The sequence below is a fragment of the Squalius cephalus genome (assembly GCF_949319135.1).
Source record: "Squalius cephalus genome assembly, chromosome: 11".
Lineage (NCBI taxonomy): Eukaryota > Metazoa > Chordata > Actinopteri > Cypriniformes > Leuciscidae > Squalius > Squalius cephalus.
The window spans coordinates 17,494,802-17,515,778 of NC_137132.1; the positions used below are offsets into that span (position 1 = coordinate 17,494,802).

Consider the following 20,977-nt stretch of genomic DNA (forward strand, 5'->3'; position numbering starts at 1 on the left):
GTGTTATGGACGTGACATTTGCAGTCAAAACTTAAAATAAAAATTCTCAGAAAATGCATTTAATACCAATATTTTGAAACGTCTGAAAGGAGTCAAGACATTAGAAAAATATCAGTCTACACATGTGTTTTATATTTAATATGAGGGAAATATACATGTGACGTGACACAAAAAATCTTTAACTTTTAGGTGGCAAAATATTTTTTAGTAATTCTATAAATTACACTGTGCAAACCAAAAGATATATACCCACCGGATGAATAAAGATCGGCCTCCACAGATAATAAAATATTATAATATTTTTATTTTATTTTCGTGTTCGCATTTATGTGAAAAAAAATAAATAAAAATGTTACGGGCGTGACAGTTCTCCATTACGGACATGACTGCTCTGAAGCGACTTTAAAAATTTCACAGAGACCTCAAACAGAAAGCACAAAGCCTTTCTTTAAAGTGAATTTCGTTTTTTTATTAATTTTATCTTAATTTTAATCAATGTTTCATCTGGATTTAATAAATAAGAAGTAGTCTAAATATAGTAGAAAATAGATAATCATGACACGGAGGCGCGGGCGAGTGAACTGGACTCTTGTCTCATAAATGAACCGAAACTCAGAGTAAGGTAGGCTATGCTACTTGCCTCACAGACCTGAGAAATATATAGAAAGCTTGAAATGTCTACTTTTAAACAGAACAATTCATAACGAAAGAAAACAGACTGCTTTCTCCTTATGAAATGTGCATTTCTGAGAAGATCGCGACACATCGTCAACTTCATCTTTGCAGTAGACACAGAAAACACTTGTTTATTAATAAACAATTAAAATGTCTCCTTGCTATATTTGACATATTAATAATCATTATTTTTGCCGGTTCTTTGTGACAGCTTTTAGATGCTTTATTCGCAACGCCACCCACATGTTGAACGAGTCACACCGCATCAGCACCGAAAACATGATTTTTTTCAAATCTAAAATCAAAAATCGTGATACGAACCGAATCGTAGGTTTGGTCTATCGTTACAGTAAGATGAGAAAGCAAGAGTTTATGGTTTAAAAAACAAACAAAGGCTATCTGAACATCTTTGCCAAGCGCAAACCAGTACAGAATTAGGCTAATCAATAAATTATCGGGGAGGGTCATGCCTTTTTTCACAATCATTTTGGAGGGTCATAGAAAAATTTATTGCTGGCGAAGGGAGGGTCATGTCTTTTTTGACAACAGATCTCAAAACTCCTCCGGTGGCCCCTTAAATAAATAACGAACAGTCCCTTAAACAGAAAAGTTCCATGTTTACCACAGCACAGCTCGCTCGGAGCGTTCAATGTCGGTTCTATACTGTAAAACTTCAATTAATGTTAATAAATTTGTTTCAATCACTGAATGAAGCCTGCTATATTTGGGACAAGAGTCGCGACCTTAAATTGCTTGCATAAAACTCTTGATCAGCACTCAACATGTGCTTATTGTTGTTGTTAATTTAAACCGTTATGCGCAGAGAGAGCGTGAGAGAGAGAGAGCCTGCGAGTGAGCGAGAGTGAGGTCTGCGGTCTTGGCCATTAGTTTATTTACTTGGTTTTGTGTTGGTAATACATTGTCAAATATGTTTAAACTTAAATTAACTACCTATACAAGTAGTTATGTGTCTTTGTATTAATTTGTCCTGTTATTGACGTAATGCGCGTCATTGACTAAATGCGCAACCAGATGTTCGAATAGTTCGAATATTCGTGTGTTTTTTAGAGGGAATATTCGAACGTCATTTTTGAGCAATTTTGACAGCCCTACAAAGGAGCTGGCTGAAGTTCAGGAAGTAGTGGAGCTGGGCATAAAGCCTATTTTGAACTAAACTGCCAGTGTAAAAGCAAGCCAGCGACAGCGTCAAAGTGGCCGGAAGTCACTAGCTCTGGCGCGGCGCGTCTTGGACAACGAGAGCGGCGAGAAGAGTTGAAGTCAGGTCAACTTTATGGCAATGAGCTATGACGCGGTTTGGCGGCAACCAATCGGAATGTAGAAGTCCTCCGCTTGAGAGGATTCCAGAGAACGCAGTAAAATAATTCGATCTACGTCAGAGCATCCCCAAATCTTTCTACGGCGTCGTTGGCAGGGTGGCGAGAGCGAATTTTGCCGCTCTCGCCGGCGGTGGTGTGAACGCACAGTAAGTCACAATTATCATGGTTTGTCTGGTTGACATGAACACAAGCTTGCTCTCTCAGTGAAGTCTTTGAAAGTATAGCGTGAGACTCTCGCTGTTAGGAAACTCTTATGAATTCATAACATTTACAGACAAGTATATAACTGTAAATGTAAGTTATGCTCTGGAGAAAAACAATCCTGAAAATCATTAAACAGCAAGTGCAATCTGTCAAAACACATCAAGCAGCCCACGTGAAACTCTGCTTTATGAGCTTTTTGACACATTAAATAAAATGCTTGAATAAAGAAGAGCTACAAAGACAACCATCCTTAACTGCGATTTCTGCCCAAAGTCACTTTGATCACATACAAAGTAAAGACTTTATTAAATCTATTGTTCAGTATATCATTAAGATGGCCACAAGATGAAATTTCAATGTTTCATCATGCATGATGTGGAAACAGACAAGTACCAAAGATTAGTGTTGGCAGGCATAATTAAACAAGCAAGCATTAACAACTAGTGGTCGACCGATATATCGCCGAGGCCGATATATCGGCCGATATATGGAATTTTTTAGATATCGGCATCGGCCGATAAATCTTTCCGTTTGGCCGATATATTTCAAAACAGTTTGTGACTGTGCATTAGCGCTTTTTTCCACTGACGCGAACAGAGCGAGCGTGAATGAACTGAATACACTCGCTCTGCTCCGCCCAGCACCGTAAAACAAGCCACTCAGAAGTGAAGCAGACATCTGACAGACACCGTAAATGACCATTCGCATTCGCTTTCTAACCTGACGCTACATTGTGTTACACACAAAAACACTCCGGCGTGCAGCAGAGTCCATTCAAACAGTACCGTGATATGTCAGATCCGCAGCCCAGCGGTAGCTCCAGTGGGGGTCACAGATGTGATGTAAACGAATTCAAACAAAACTGAAAACATTTTACCTCACAAACAGTCAAAAATCCTGTGACTGGCTGTTCCTCAGATACGCGCGTTGTTCTCGGGTTACGTTTAAACTAGACGCTGTTTTCCAACGGACTCGCGTGCACGGAAAAGCTGGGTCGCGTCACTCGCGTGCATTACAGATCAGTTGGTCGCGTGAGGTGGATGAGAGGAGAACACTATGTAATAATATTACATTTGAAAATAAATCCTTGAAAATGTTATTCACTATCTACTGTATTTATTTATCCACCATGATTGGCGTAATATCGTGTGTAGTATACATTTTCATATGTTCATGTATGTCATGCAAATACATGTGACGGCTTGCAACGTTTTAAAGAAACAAACAAGCAAAAATAAACACATAAATCATTATTATTTAAATATACTTGAAGTAAAACAACCTTAAAAAAAGGTTGAACTATTTAAACTATTTTAAAGTAAATAGTGTAAATAAACTATGTGAGATTTATATTTAACTATGTTGTACATAAAATGTATGTAATCTCACATACTATTTTGTCATTAATTTATGAATATTGTTTAGATTGGTTCATTAATGATAAATGTTATTTGTAACCTGCAGTAAGCAGCAGTAATTATTTATGTGACTGAAAAAATGACTGTAAATATTAAAGCAGACAAGAAGTTGCACTAAAACTTTATTTATTGAAGTGTTACCTTACCTTTTTGTTTACATTTTAATTTCTTAGTAAATATTTTTTATTGCAAAAAATTTTTTGCATAAATAGTATGTACAATAAATGTTCATTTAGTTTCACCAATATTCTTTATGTCTCTCATTTACTGTATTCACATGTATTGTATCGGCCTCATATCGGCCAATCGGCCAGATTGCTTTCTCAATATCGGCATCGGCATCGGCCATTAAAAATCCCATATCGGTCGACCACTATTAACAACAACAAATTACTTTCAAATAATTCCCATAATAGTCCTCAAACACCTGCCCAACCGCTTTTGAATAAATGTCATTGAAACCCTAGATCTCTAATCCAGATGAATCGGTCAATAACAGCAAGCCACAAGAGATTTTTTTGTGATACTGCTATCTGCACAGTCGCAACACAAATAAAATATTGGAAATAGTACTGAAAATGGCAAAGAAAATAAAACATTGTGAACAAACAAATGAATGCTCAAAGCTCTGGGCTGGTATCCATGGAAACCGAGAAGCGAAGTGGCGAAGAACCTGAGTGGGCAGAGATGGAGAAGACAAGGAACAAAAGATAATCTTCATTTAGACAGGGCTTCCTCAAACTAACCAAAGAACCGTCTCAAAACATGCAGAGCTGCCTCTCTAGACAGCATTTTTGACTGGTGCATACAGCCCTATGATTTACAAGATCTGGAAAATGCATAATATAAACAATCATCTTATGTACATTATGCATTATAACAAATGTCTGCAGAGGGCGCCAATGGCCTTGTCTTGTTACACTTTACAGCTGATCAAATCCTTGTTTAATACTGGCCAAATGACATTTAATTCAAATTTTTACTTAATCTTTATTATTTGGCGACTTCTTTACGATAGAAATGCTACAGCCTCTGTAGAATATGTGGACATCACAACATGCAAAATCAGAGCGAGGGTTTAAACTCATTTTGAATTTGCAACAAACAGTCTGCATATTTTGTAACATATAAATGTATTCTCCTGTGTTGGCGCAGGTTTATAAATGCTTTACCTTACAAATTTGATGAAATGGCGCACACTGCATTCCCAAACGAAAGTTATGCAACCCAAACTCTCAGCATATGCGCATGTAAATGATAACAGTTTATGTGGAGCAGCATTTACTGTGAACGATCCGGATCCGCTCCGTGTTACTCGACACGGGTAAATTGCAATTCAGGAATTTTAAAATAGAATACTCTAATTGAATCGAGGAATCGTGACAGGCCTTGTTGTTCCATCTCTTTAGTTCCTTTTTTTTACTGTGAAACAACAACCTGGGCCAGTGTAGCTACATTGTGGAACAACTGATTAGTGCAAAACAAATTCAATGCGCATGTGCGACGTATACGCAGTTACAAAAATTAGGCGGTTCAGGAGACGAAATTTGTGTCGTCCAAACATACTTGGACCCTCGCATGCACGTTTATACATTAAAAAAATAAATAAAAAGGAATAGGCTACTTTGGCCTTAACACTGTTTTTGATGATTTATAAAAATCAAAACACAGAATCCAGAATAATAAAAATATCCAGATAAACAATTTCTGAAAGAATAAAACATTTCATAACATTTCATTTCATGAATTCAATTGATTAGGCATCATTTTTGATTATTAAAATTCAATTAAATCATTCATTCAAAATAGAATCCAGAAGAATTCAAAATAAAACAGGGAATTTGGGAAAAATTAAACCAATTTCACATTATATATCTAATAGCTAATTTACTGATGCATTTGATCTGTAGTAGTATGTTCAGGACCACATGACTGAATTTGCAGCACAAGAGCAAGTCCTCATCAAACGTCAAATCTCAGGCAGGGCGGTGGCAGAATACATGTGCATGTAAAGTGAGTAAGGAGAGCAGCTGCAGGAGAAGAGATGAGCAGCATTACCTCATTCTTTTTGGAGGAGAGTCATCTCGCTCGAACATCATTTCCGCTAAGTGCTTGCTTCCGGATCCACATCACCACTGCCAGCAAGACAGCATCCCGTACCCCTCCCACATCCACTCCACAAACCCAGTGCATCTCTCCTCAGTAAACAAACAAGTCTTATCAGACTCAGATGATCCCCTGTGGGTATATCTTGTCTGGCTGCCTCTGGGCGTTTGGATTTGCTTTGCTTATTATCCAGCTGCCATCATGTATCAGAACATGGCATCACAGGACTGCAGAATGAGTCCCTTTGCAGGCTTTGAAAGTTGGTAACCTTTGTACAAACCCTGTACATGAAACAACATGGCCGACAGAAAGTGGCTTTCATCAAAGCCAGCACTCTCACTTTGTGGCTCTATCCAGGGATTCTACGGGAGCATTATTCCCTGATAAAAGGCTCCTAAACGGAGGTTGCTGCAAGTCTGCTAAGTAAGCACACACAATGTGTTCTTGAAGAATCCAAGTAGACTGTACACTGGTTTCCAGTAAGAACCAGTTAGACAAAGCTTTTCAATAAATGTCAGACCATAACAAAAAAGCTCTCAAATCGGATGACTCTAAAACTAGAAAACCAAAAGATTCAGAACATTCTGACCTTATCAGTTCTCAAAAAGCCTCGTTAATTTAATCTACACTACATGTCAGTGAATAGGTCAAACAATGCCTGTAATATGAACAGGGAGCCAACTAAAATAATGTAATAATGTAATAATGAAACCATGATACAGACACACATGAAGCAGATATTGGTGCATTGGTAAAAAAAAAAAAAAAAAAATTAATAGGCTATTGTTCAAACCAAAGAAATTTTAACTGCATTATGTAGTATTGCATTACAGTAAACAACACTATATTGCTTACAACACAATATTGCTTACAATTAAGGATCTTTTTTTAAATGATAAAATTAAATAAATAAATAAAAAGTGACTAATGATTTAAATGATTCATGAATTTAGTTTGAGATCAAAAACTGATTCCCTGCAGAACTTCCACAGACATGGACTGGAGAAAGGACCTGAACCATATCTAGGCACCACCAGAATATTATACACAAGCTGATAAAAATGGTGACTGCCATTTAAACTGAAACTGAAACCGAAACCCTATACCCAGAAAACGTGACACGAGAAAGCCAAAAGAATGAATGAAACATACAGACAGTCTTATTTTAGGGGTATGATGAATGTGGGTTAATTGCAAACGCTCCATGTTCTGGCAGTTCAGAGACAGCAGACCTTGAGCTAGAGTGTGTAAAGGGCACATGCAATTGGATGTGTGTGTGCGCACAGCATGGGAGTGTTGAGCCAGCTGTCTCACATACACATGCACAGTGTTAATGAGATTTGGGCTGCTCCGCAGAGGCCACGCCCCTTAAGACGACTAGCAGAGTGGGGTCTTAGCACTAATGCTGTGTTTTGTTTACAATCATTTGAATAAGTCCTGAGCCATGACACAATCTCACGAATGCACAAGCAGGCAGGAGCAGAGGGATTTCCACACTATCGGGAGGAAGCTTTAGATTATGCATTTACCTTCCCTCGCCACAATGAAGGAGTGGCGGTCGGCATAATAATCTCTGACTGCATGTGGCACTAATGCATGTATTATGTGTGTAAAGCTTTGCTCAGCTCCTCCTCAGGAATCTCTTAATCATAAACAACTACACTACCAGAAAATTGCAATTCAAACACCCCCTGCCTGAACCTTTTAACATCTCAAATATTTGGCATTTCAATTACCCCATTTCAGCCATCTACAATAACATAATAAATCTCAATCTGAAGTCTAGACTGACTCTAGAGGTGCTGACGTAGCCTCTAAGTCGATGGGTGAAGCTCCTAAGAGCAGCAGAAGGGCCATCACCTCCTCCGTGTGCCAGTCTGCAGATTAAATCCATACTGGTGATGGGATTCCTGCTGATTGGCTGGCGGCAGCTTCATCAGAGCTCGCCAGGGGCTGGCAAAGAGGCTATGCTTTAGAATGAGGTGGTCTCCAGAGCCCAGGCCTGCACACACCTGCCACACCTACAGCACAACACAACACGAAACCTACTGCTGTCACAATGAAACTTCACAACCACGCACACAATTTATTTAAATCATTTATTTTGACTATGTGTAAAAGTATGTTTCATTCACATTGTTTGAAACCCTGCTAAGCTGAATGTATTTAAATACACTAACAACAATAATTATTATTATTACTATTATTATTTATTGAAATAATATAAAAAAGTAAAAAAACTTGAATAGTATTTTTATTATCATTATTTTTGTTGTCTTATATCAATTTCCAACGTAGACAGATGCTGAAACTCACATGAATGGAGTGCTAGATTTCAGTGCTGAGGTGATTTTGAAGGTTAAGAAGGATTATTATTTAGAGTAGATCAGCTACGAATAATTTAACAATTAACTTGCAAATCTGTTTAATTAGAATAAAATCCCAAAGCCAAAGGTAAGAAAGTAAGATCTAATAACAAGATACAAGGAACACAACCAAATACAGACAGCCTGTAGCAAGATGATGAGAGCACATTTTATCTCAACCACAGAGTCAACAGCAATATTTAGCTCCTATAGGAAGACCTGACATATGAGCTCACACTGAGAGAGAAACTCTCGCTCCAGGAGAGAAATGACTCCTGAGACAATGGAGAAAAAAAACAAACCTTCCATCAAAAATACCCACATCTCACATGTGTCTACAGAGCAGTGTGCTGTGTTTATTTTTAAAACAAACCCTCACAGGCTTCAATCTGCTAAGCGTTCAATGCACAGACACAATGTGCTCTTGTATGAGTGACTCCATTATGTCTTTGTAACTATATATAGCAATTTTAAGATGTTGTGCAACCGTATGACCAAGATAAACATCACCAGGAATCCTGACACAGTTTTCTTAATGCTTTATAATTCTTAATTTTTTAAAGCTGCAGTCCGTAACCTTTTTGGGTTAAAAATTATCCAAAATATACGTTTGAGCAGGTACATGACCAGCCAGTGTTCAAAACTATCTGCTTGCCTTAGCTCGATTCCAAACGGTAAGCTTGTAATAATGTTTTTAATTCCAGTAGTACTGGTGGATTTCTGCGGGAAATTCGAGCATGCCATTGCGTCATTACGTCACCTCTGTACACATAAAGAAGGTGTCTCGGCTAGTAGGCTATGTTGCGTGTGAGGATGTTGGAGGTGGAGATTTATAGCCTTTTCTCACATAACTTGATACAATTAAACTTATACATTTGATGGCGGATCCAGAAAGATTCAAACGACAATCACCAGTGACAACTTGAGATTCATCCGTTGTAAAATGCAAAAGACTTTGGACTGGCTACAGAAAAAAGAGAGACTGCAACCGGGCCCATGCGAAAAAATTACAATTAACAATTTGAGAACAAAGTATAATTTGCACGGTTTGACGTGATATGATAAGCGATCGTTAGATTTAATCAGCGCGATTTACTGCAATGTTTTTTTCCCTTAGTTGGTCAGAACAAAAGTGGATGTTACTTACTTGTTCAGATGACATTAACCGGTGAAAATTCTTAAGTTGGTCATACTTCCAAAAAGTAGAATCTGTGATTCCGAATGACAGTTTCCACAGACAGACTGACAGCCGCACATTCTCCTCAAAACATTGGATTCATCCGCGCTGTGCCGCGCCGAGGCACAACCCATGTAACGAATAACTGCAATTGCAGATTTCGAACAGAGATGGCGACAAAGAGGAAAAACTACGGACTGCAGCTTTAAATGAACAAGCAAATCTATTTAAAATTAATATAATATATAAAATTTACAAGAAAAACCTAGACAGGCAAGAAAGAAAAAAAAAAAACTAATAAAATCAAATATAAAAAGTGGGCCAAGGAGAACAATTCTTACAACAGACAAACTATGTTCTCCAGAAAAGATTTTTAAATAGTTCAAGTATCATTTCTGTATGGCCAGCCGCTGTGCTCTATGTATTGAGAAAAGCCTGAATAAAAAGAGGAAAACTGTTGAGACAGGCAGTCAGCTTGTCAATGCCTCCATTTCCCCTCTGCTTTTGTCTAATGAATCCAGCAGTAAGTAATGCATCAAGACGCCCCCTGGTATTCTATCAGTATTCACAAAATCTGTCCAGCTTGCTCCATTTGCTGCCAGTCTAAAAGCACTCTTCACATATAAGCTAGAGGTCTATGAAGGGGAGAAGTTAACAACCTTTCTGCAGTTTTGTCATTTTTCTTTTTATCCCAACATTAAACTTCTAACAGAATATCGTTGCAAACATATTTCGAACTTCTTTTTACCTAGAAGCGAAGAACGATAAAGAACTTTGCAGTGAGTATATCAGGGCCTTAACTGTGACCCTCTAAATGAACAGCCAAACACAGAGAGAAAATCTGTATGTCTCACATTTTTGTTAGGATAACAAATGATAAGCTCCTGCAATCAATATCTTCATTAGGTTGTTCATTGAAAGCCAGGCTACAGCCTGTGCTATGGAGGAGGGGTAAACAAGCTTTACATATTCAACTTATTTGAATCTCTCCCTCATTACCTCATACCGATGATTAAAAGCTCTTATCTGTCCAACTCATGCACGTTCGAAGGTTAATTACACCGTGTGTGGGACCTCAGGACAGATTTATCCTCATACAACTGCAAGACAACTCAATAACCAGACCAACAGTCCTTTTTCAGATTAAAGCAGCACGTGCCGTCAATGTATCTAAAACAATTCTCACAGTGGTTAAAAGCTCTCACGAGCCTATTACAATGATCTCCATCCTGATGAGACACAAAAGGATTGTTTATATCCAGGCTTTGTCTGTAGTCATCTTCTCATTGATTCCTCATGACAGTGAACCAGTGATCTTTTCAACTGTCAAACTTGAACTGTCCCTGATAAATCCGTACTGTCCTTCACTGTTATCAAAGTTGAATGAGGTACGAGCACTCAAAGATGAGGTCAATCACACATTCATAAATGCATTTTCAATAGGAGGATCTTTGTTGACATCTTTGTACGCATGCGCGAGTGGTTGTGTGGCAACAAATCAAACAGTATTGCGGGCTGTAAAGACGCGACGAGCACTTTCAAGAGAGTTAGCGGGCAAAATCCACAATATATAAGCACTTTAACATCTGAAGACCGGAGGAGGTTTGGAGAGAAGCTCAAAATTTGTATTGGTGACAAAATCGAAGTTATTCAAAGCCCATATGAGATCTCCGCTGACTGTGCGTGCAGCTCCCCAAACAGACGAGGCATTTATACTTGACGCAACTGTTTTGTTTTAGACTGAACACCAGACCATACAACTGATTTAGACGCGCAAACTGGGTGATGATGAGATGTACTAATATCCGTCTGCTCGGGCAGATTCGGCTCAAAGTCGTGCATCTGCGGATGCCCGCGCGCGCTGTTAAGCCGAATCTGCCCGAGCAGACGGATATTAGTTTTTTTATTACCTTCGCGCTCATGCGGACGCGTCGAGTATAAACAAGGTTTTACAGCTCAGCCACTTGTTTTTTTCATATTTTTTTTGCAAGTGGAAGATCTTGGTTTACATTTGGACTTGGATGTGATCTTATAGGCTTGAAAAGGTTGGTGACCACTGCATAACGCAAACCCAGTCAAACGTTTGACTGCAGTATCTTCTATTCTATGCGCCTTATAATCCGGTGCGCCCTATATATGAAAACAGTTATAAAATAGGCCATTTATTGAAGGTGCGCCTCTGCTTATAGTGCGGAAAATACGGTAGTCTGGATGCTGTGGATCGCGGTTTGGGACACCTGAATCAGAACGCGAAAACATATGACTCGGTTGATTTGACTATTTTATTCAATCTTCTATAAATACATAGTCACTAAGACTTAGGCCTACCATGAACAAAATGAGCCTCACAAACTCGATCAGTAACGTTAGGAATCCAGGCTTCGGAGCGTCCAGGTTCAATCGCCTAATTGCACGCAACCATTTCTTTCGTTTTTCGCGATCCTTTTCGGAGGGAATTCGAAAAAACTTTTTATCAGGCCCCCAACGAGCCGTACAATCGACCACACAGCAAGAGTGAACCATCCTCTTCTCTAAATCCTCCTCCAAACGTGCAAAACAGTCAAATTACAGGTATCTAGCGGTGTTTCCTGCCACACGATTCCCGTGATGCAACGCGGCAAACATAAACAATGACGTCACAAAAGATCCGCCTATTGTGTGCTATCACAGTGGTGTGATTGAGAAGAGATCAGAGAACTTACAGTTCGTCACGTTGCCTCTGTGACAGCACCATGGTGGCGGTGGGGACGGGGCGGGGATGGGGGTCAGGTGTAGAGTGTGCAGCAACTGCTGTCTCCTTGGCAGGAGATCAGAGAGAGGACGCCGGGTCCGGCTCGCAGGGTGGACAGCAGCTCACCCCAAACACTTCTCCTTAAAGACGGTCTCCAGGAACACCACGCATTGACAGCCTGCAGGCATCTACCAACCAGACAGTCCTTGCATCTGTGAAGAGAGAAAAAAAAAAGAAGAAAAAAAAGACACATTCGTTATTCACAATAACAGGACAGAATCAGAATGTAAATAAGTGCAGTCCAGATGCGCAGTGGTCATACAGGCTTAAGGCAACAGTGGAAATTCGCTACTGACCCTGTTCCTCTGAAAGTAGCTTTGGGGGCTAACACACATTTCATATCAGGTGTTCCATCTGCTCTATTTCCCCCAGCACGCATCTCATTCTAGCCTGCATTCAGTCCACCCTATCGGCTGCCATGTGGAGCGTTTTGTTACGGACTCCTGCTGCCCCTGTCAGGAGCTCTGAACACGTGTAAAAGGGACCGCTGACCCAGATTTTAACATCAACCTACTTCTGCACTCCAGTGAGATACACAGTTTGACAGCAACAAGAAGGCCTCTGATTTTCTCTCAGCTAAAAGAGAGATCACTGTGCAGTAGGGCTGAACGATATATCGTTATCGTATCTATATCGAGATATGAACTTTCAAGATATTACTATCGAAAAAAGCAACGATATAGACGATATAGATTTTCCCTCTCCGCGCTCGCCCTGCATACAACTCTGGCAGTCACAACAAACATCAGTTTTACGAGTGCCCTTGAATGCACCGCTAAAGCCAGCGCGCGCACACTACCAGGGACGTGGGAACTATTGTGAGAGGGGGGGCGGCGTTTCCATGGTGACGCGTCATTGCTTGTCACGTGACACACCGCAGCAGCAACAGCGCTGAATGAATGATGATCTGCTTTTATGTAATTTTTCCTTTTTTATTCAGAATATTCACAAATGTGTTAGCTATGGCATGAAATATCTGATATTCCGATTGTCAAATACATGCAAGTGGAAGTATATTGTTGTTTAAACACCTTTATAACGATCGCGTTAGTTGAGCTGTAGGCCTATGCGCGATGGCGGGCGCCGCCGTGTTAGTTTGTGCCGCAGACGCAGGTCAGAGAATCGGATCTGTTGGATTTACAACCTCTATGTTTACAACATGTGAATTCATCCACTTCTCCCGAAATACTTAAAAGTAAGTGGCTGGTGAACTGGGAATAGAATAGAGTAAACATTGTTACTTACACAATCAATGTGTATCTGATATGAATAAAACGTGTCGAATTATAATGGAAAGGATTATTATTACCTCTTCCATAGACATCAGTGTGTATTTTACAAACTCTAAATGTATTGTTTGTTTAGTACTTAGTCATATCGTATTGTATCGATATCGAGATATCTGGCATGAAAATCGAGATATGAAATTTTATCCATATCGTTCAGCCCTACTGTGCAGTATGGATGGCAAAAGTACTGCTACTTTACACCAATACAAGGCCTATTACAGTACTAAAGCCAAATGCACAGTACAAGCCTGAAGATCACAACAGCTGGTCATCCACAGTCAATAGGGTTGGGTATAGAGATGAAACGGTATGAAAATTTCATATCACGATTATAGTGACAAATTATCACGATTATGTTATCACGGTTTTGTTAAAATGAGATGAAAATGTTAAAAAATAACTGATATAGCCCTACACACTGAAAACTTAAGTTTTATATTTGAAAATCAACAAACGACAAATAAAATTAGCAGCTCTATGCACTTTTAAGCATAAACTTTTTTTGTCATCAAAGTTTAGGCTATATAATGAGCAAGTATATCATCCATTTTCCAAACCATGTTTTTGTCTTATTCTGAATCACTACGGTACGCCTGTAATAAGTGTTTATATTAGGACTATTTTAGACTGGCAAGGGTCGCATCGCAGCGGAGTAACCTGGTACCTGCGTGACTAGTCATAGACATAAACAGAGAAAAGTAGCTCCGACTACAATGTTCTTCCACAAGACGCATGCAGATTTGTTTAACCGATAGAGCACCAAAAGTTACATACGGCAGCTTTAAATTATATGACCGTTGTCAATAGCAACGCATTATAACGTCGCACATCCATGTCTCTTGTATCACGGTGGACGCGCTTTCTCGTTTTATTCATATGCAACTTGCCATCTTGCGTCTCAGTTTCTGATTGTATTGAAAATGAAATCAGAGTATTAACACTACTGGGCAATTCCAGCGTTATGGATGTGACATTTGAACTCATAATGACAGCTGAAATGTCTCAGTAAAAATAAACTTCTTACAATATTTATTAATTATTTCCCCTTTTGCAGCGACTTTTTTATTTTGCATGTTCTGCAGACAGGGTGACCATCCTCGATTAGGTTTCCCCTCAAGACTTTTGCAAAAAGCAAAATATAAAACCTCAGTTTTGGTCCTCTTAAGCCTGGAACACACCAAGCCGACGACGACGAACTAGCGCTGATGAAAGCCGACTGTGTTGTCGCCTCGTGTCGGGGTAAAAAGCAGCACTTGAACACACCGAGAGAACTACTGCCGACTGTCAGCTAGAATGCGCGTTCTGCGCCTGCGTGTAAATGAGACAACTGTCTATTTCTGAAGATATATTCGTCTATGTTCGTTATTCAAAAAGGGAAACCGACGCTGCGGCTGCAGATAAACAAACCGTAAACAAAGCAGTGCGTGCTTACCGTTTTGAATATCAATCCTGCTAAACACTTTCTTTATTCCACTCCTCTCGTGTTAATATTGAAATATTCGCCAAGGAACACTCAGGTAAGATGACATAACATTATAACAGCCTTCTATCTGTACCGTTTTGACTTTGCTCGCTGTTTCACTCATTCTTCATGACTCATTCACTAAACTGAACAGCCAATCAGAGTTCCCTCTTTCACAGATGGCCCGCTCAACATGTCGAATCGGCCGTTACAAAGCCGACAAGGACCAATTTCAGCCGACGGTGCGGAACACACTGAGAAGATTTAGTCGGGCCGACTCACGGAAACTGCCCGACGGCCGACCGTCGGCTTGGTGTGTTCCAGGCTTTAGACGGCTGAAAAATATCCCGAGCACTGTCACTGCCTTGCACCATGTCTTCTCGAACATAAAAACAATGTTGCATTCGAGTGCCTGTGTCAGACTGATGCTGGCTAGACAGGATTTACCGAGATAATTAAATTTTAAATGATGATCCTAACCATCAGAAAATTTTATTGTGGTTTATTGTGAAACTGGTAATCGTTTCATCCCTAGTTGGGTATCAATCACTACCTCAACATACAATATGCATCATGATACATACGTCACATAATACGATATATTTAGGGATGGGGCCGATCCGATCCAGTATCGGTACCGATACCAGCGTAATTCACGTATCGGATTTTCCCGATCCAACCTGCGGAGATATCCGATATCCACGAGTCATGTCTGCGCTTTAACGTTGTCTGCTGAAATGACTCCAAAAGTGATTCCCGCCGGCTAGTCTGCTAGCTGGCTGCAAACTGCGGAATGGATTTCCTGAACGGAGGCGCGGCTCAATGAGACACAGAGTTATGAGACACGCTCCCGCTCAGGAAATCCATTCCGCAGTTTGCGGCTAGCCAACAACGTCCGCTGTGTGGAAATACTTCACACTGTAAACACCGCAGAGCAAGACAGTAAAATGCAATGTTTGCAAAGCCGTAATTCAGAGCTCTTTGAAGCTCCCTCGCGTCGTACAACACAACGAACGCAATCAAAGATTTAAAAAAGCACCACGTTACTGTGCGTTCACGGCAAACGCGAATAGCGCGTCAAATTCGCGTCTACCACGTCTACCGGACGCTTGAATATTTTGAATCCATTCGCGCGTCCAGAGAAAAATTGACGCGTGTAAAAAGTAAAAGTTTGAAGCAAAATTCACGCGCGTCTGAGGCAAAATCCGCTTGTCTGTTTGCAAGATGCTGATGTTGATCGAGCATTCATCGAGAGAGAGTTACCGCATCAGAGCGAGGATCACCCTTAGATAGTGTGTGCGTGTAAGATGTTTACACTTGCACTTTTCTTATATTTCAAGACTCAAGTATTTGACATTTTGGAAATGTAATAAATATTGACATGACAATCAATTTGAAACCCTTACAGTTGCATTTGTTTTCAGAATGGGATTTTTCCTATTAACAGGATTTCCTGTCATATAAAATAAACAATAATGATAATAATAATATTAAAGCAAACACAGCTCTGGTATCGGAATAGTATCGGTATCGGCCGATATCCAAATTCAGGTATCGGGATCGGATCGGAAGAGAAAAAATGTGGATCGGTGCATCCCTAGATATATTGATGTATTAATGTGTAATAGGGCTGTCACTTTTTATTCGATATTCGAATATGCATTCGAGATGCATATATGCACATGAGGATACATGACGTTTAATATCCGTAATCGAACTATAAATAAACTATTCGTTTTTTAAAGTGCCATGTGTAGCGCATTTTTTACAGTCTATGATTAGACCGTTTGTTTTTTATTTTATTGTTTGCCATCTCATCCGGTAGCGGCCGCTCTAAACGTATTGTAGCGTAGGCCCAAGACCAAATCAAGCGAATAATAGCCAAAAGCCACCCTGTTTTGAAAATGGAAGATAACGCACAGAACAGCCAGCCTGAGTGGACAATTCTACCCCAACTCATCTAAAAAGTAGTGTCTGGAAATATTTTGGGTTCTGCACCGTAGATGGTAAAGTACCGTATTTTCCAGATTAGGCTATATATCAAAATTAATTCATACTGACTGACATGAACCAAGAGATACATTACCGTCTACAGCCGCGAGAGTACATGCTACTCCTGTAGCCTACCCCTGAAAAGATTAACTGAAAACAACTGAAAAACTGTTAACTGAAACATTAACCTAAAGACAACTGAGAACGCCTGAACACAAACAAAATGCCCCCAAAAAGAAAAAAAATCTGGGCAATTCCGCGCAAAACTGTCACATCCATAACGCCAACTAAATACCATGGCATTGTGTTGGCGTTATGGATGTGACAGTTTTGTGTGGAATTGCCCATCTCCATGTTTCCGGTGCTGATGCGGTGGTGACGCGTTCATGTAACATGTGAGGGTAGCGCTGCAAATAAAGCACATAAAAGCTGTCACAAAGAACCGGCAAAAGTAATGACTATGAATATGTTAAATATAGCAAGGAAACGTGTTAATTTTTTTACTAATAAACAAGTGTTTTCTGTGTCAGTGTCGGCTGCAAAGATAAAGTTGACGATGCTGACTCGCGATCTTCGCAGTAGTGAATGCGCCAGAGAGAAATGCACATTTCATACGGATTACATAAGCAGAGAACAGTCTGTTTTCTTTCGTTTTGAATTGTTCTGTTTAAAAATAGACATTTCAAGCTTTCTATGTCTCAGGTCTGTGAGGCAAGTAGGCTACCTCATACGCTGAGTTTCGGTTCATTTATGAGATGAGCTCCAGGTTCACGCACCGGCGCCTCTGTCGTGATTATCTATTTTCTACTATATTTACTTCTTATTTATTTAATCCAGGTTGATGAAACATTGATTAAAATTAAGATACAATTAATACAAAACGAAATTAAATTTAAAGACAGGCTTTGTGCTTTCTGTTTGAGGTCTCTGTGAAAGTTTTAAAGCAGTCTTTTAGTGCCGCTTTCAGAGCGCTCACGTCCGTAACGGAGAACTGTCCCGTCCGTAACATTTTTTTTATTATTTTTTTTTAGTTTCTAAATAAATGCGACTTATAGTCCAGTGCGACTTATATGTTTTTTTCCTCTTCATGACGCATTTTTTGACTGATGCAACTTATAGTCCCAAAAATACGGTAACCGTTAAAGATAAGGTAGTTTACTAACGCATCCTCGACATCCAATCTTCGCGCTAACCTGTCAAGTTACCATCCAAATGAGGCAGCGGAGTCAGAGACACAGCAGACGGCCAGGCGTCCAACATCGTATGACTGCATACTTTCCTGCACAACCGGTCGGCACCTTGTTTTCCATGTAACATTAGCCTAATTTTGTGATTGGCTATGCATAATGCATATTGGCACTTCATATGGCCTAGATTAAGTTGATAACCTGCTGTTTCAAACATTAAATCAAAAAATATTTTTCAGACAGGCTATGGCTTGAGTCCTGTTTATGACTGTCAGACTGTTAATAAATTTGTGATTGAATCTCCGTTACGGTGTTTGTTTGTTTTTTCAGGGGGGACTCATAGATATTTGAATACATTGCTTGATATTTGATACCCGTTCGAATTTGATTTTTCTCAAAAGTGACAGCCCTAATGTGTAAACAGTCAATTTGCCAAAAGAAAATGATCAGATAGGACAAGAGGTTGGCGATTATTTAAAGGAGCATTTCACCCGTGGGAACATTAATCTTTATTGAAAGTGGGTCATATAGCCTATGTAGTGGAAATGTAACATAAATTTCGAATTTGGTGCCTTCTTGACCGAGGAAAGACAAAAAGTGACTTTAGGGCGCATTTGTATGGAAGACAACAACAGACTTTCTAAATCCTCTTCTTCCATATCATATTGAGTACCTTCCGCCATTGTCGTAACTTCACATCTGGCTCCACAGCGCCTGTTAGCTTAGCTTCCAAACAAGATGGTGGATATTGCTTTTAGTTTCTGCAAGTGAAGTCCCACCCACTGATCTGTAAAAGGTCTGTAGCAGGAGTGGGTCCCACCCCCTGGAAAAATGAGGAACAAGTGTTTGTAGTCTCAACCCCTCTACAAAGATATGGGACTTCCTGCTTAGAATGACACAAAATGACGATTTTTACATCATTATAACCATTATAACATCATTACACAGGAACCGCAACACTGAAATCCGTATTTCTCCCGACTCAGGGGAAAATGAGGGAATAATGCATGACCATTCCAAAAAATTGACTGGGTTTCTAACGATACAAAGCTTAATGCAAATGGGTGAAGTGTCCCTTTAACGATATGAGTAATTTTATTTTACGATAGCAATATTGTAATTATTCCATAAAAAAATAAATTTTAATAATAATAATGTACTACTATTAGAGTTAGTATTATTATTACATTAAGACATAGATAAATTCTACCGTCAAGTTAAACCAAACTTTTATTTTGCAGTAAAGACCTTTGAGTTTCTGTGTGTTTATGATATGACAATGGTTTTTCTCAAATGAAACGGTAAAATGCTGATGAAGTGACTCTCAGAGGGGCTCTGGAGATGAAGTTCATGCATTCATGTCCTCGTATAGTGAGATGGCAAAGGCTGAAAACACAGCGAGCGTCACGCGTGCTTCAGTGTGTGTGTGTGTGTAGTAAATGAAACTACACCATTCATTCACACAGAGACACAGAACATGCAGGGTTCATATTTAAACAGTCTTTTTTTTGCAGTTTAATATTCACAGTCACTAGTCTATATCGCGATTTGATTTATATGCACTGATCTGCTTTTTATTTATTCATCAAATTTGACAAATTCCGTGAAATTCCACGTTATATAGTAAATTCCGTTTTTATGACAGGATTCCGCGATTCCTTCCGCATTTTCTGCATCGCGAAAATCATAGGGCCCTATATACCCAAGAAAAATTGAAACCCACTTGCTGACCAGACCACTGACCACTTCCTTGATTCAAGTCAATGGCACTGGTTAAAAAAAAATAAAAAAAAATTATTCACAACAAATTCCTAGTCCTAGTGTGTAGATTTATGCTACAGGACTAGAGCTGCAAGATTAATCGCAATTGACATAAAATCACGCTATTGATTATGAAATCGCAAATGCTGCGATTATTTGTTATGCACAGCTTGCCAGTGACGGACGGCAGTAGTAACTGCTGGTCCATCTGAAAGCACTGTGAGTTTGAGTTGCTTATAACGTGAATTTGAAAAAGCAACACATGCCAAACATGAGAAGCATTTATGGACTTCTTGTTCAACAAAAGACAACATTTTAAAAAAATCTAGGCCTAAGCGTTTCAATCTTCTGTTTATTCAGCTACAACAATAGTATGATGCCCATTGGGGTTTCCTGTTGTCTATTTCTGCAGCGGGGTAGAATTGGAGTTTCTATGCAAGAGCGCCCTCTGGCTTTCAGATGGAGCAGCATTTACTACAAGCTGTGCAAAAAATAATCGCAGCCTTTGCCAAATTGTGTGCAGTTTCATTTCGATTAAACGTGCAGCCCTAAACAGGACTACTCTACTCTGTTCAGGAAATCAAATTAAGGAATTGAGAATATTATCCTGCAAACAAATTGTCTGACTAATAAAGAGCTAATCCAGCCATCAGAGTTGGTTCTCTCTTGGAGACACATGAAGGGAAACACTACAAGCCTCTTATACCCCTTTTTCACCAGCATGAACCGGGTGCTAGTTCAGTCTGCCAGATCTATTGCCGGTTCAGAGTTGGTTCGACTGACGAGCCTTCTAATAACGGGTTTGCCTTTCAACAGGCCAGAGAGCCACCACAGAGCCAGGACTTACGTCACTGTATACATCTCATGTTTCCCGGCAACGCTAGCGAGGCAGTGCCAAACAAACACACCATACTTGTTCGAGATGCATCGGCGCATGACAAAGCACTGCGAGAGCGATCCAAAAGCATGTTGTATGCTCTCCAAACACTCCCGCAGCACTCCGCGCAGCTCCAATGCATCTCGAACAAACCTTCCATCAAAAATGGCAGTCGTTGCATTACTATTTACTATGCTTATGGTTTTGTGAACCTACATCGGCATCCTAACACGCCGAATCCAACACGTTCGTGCAGCTCACCATAATTGGCATAGACGGAGATTACAATCGAGCTGCTATTAGCTCGATTAGCTGCTATTTAAAAAATGGTGGTC

At 39.7% G+C, this 20,977-nt stretch overlaps 1 protein-coding gene across 1 annotated transcript in view; it reads right to left on the reverse strand.

Moving 5' to 3' along the window:
• Nucleotides 1-20,977, reverse strand: part of pafah1b1a (platelet-activating factor acetylhydrolase 1b, regulatory subunit 1a) — a 50,584-nt gene that overhangs the window by 25,096 nt on the left and 4,511 nt on the right. The window contains exon 2 of the mRNA XM_079885219.1: nt 11,986-12,226. Coding sequence (XP_079741345.1) covers nt 11,986-12,017 — 32 coding nt within the window. The 5' untranslated portion in view covers nt 12,018-12,226. The remainder of the gene's footprint in view (nt 1-11,985; nt 12,227-20,977) is intronic.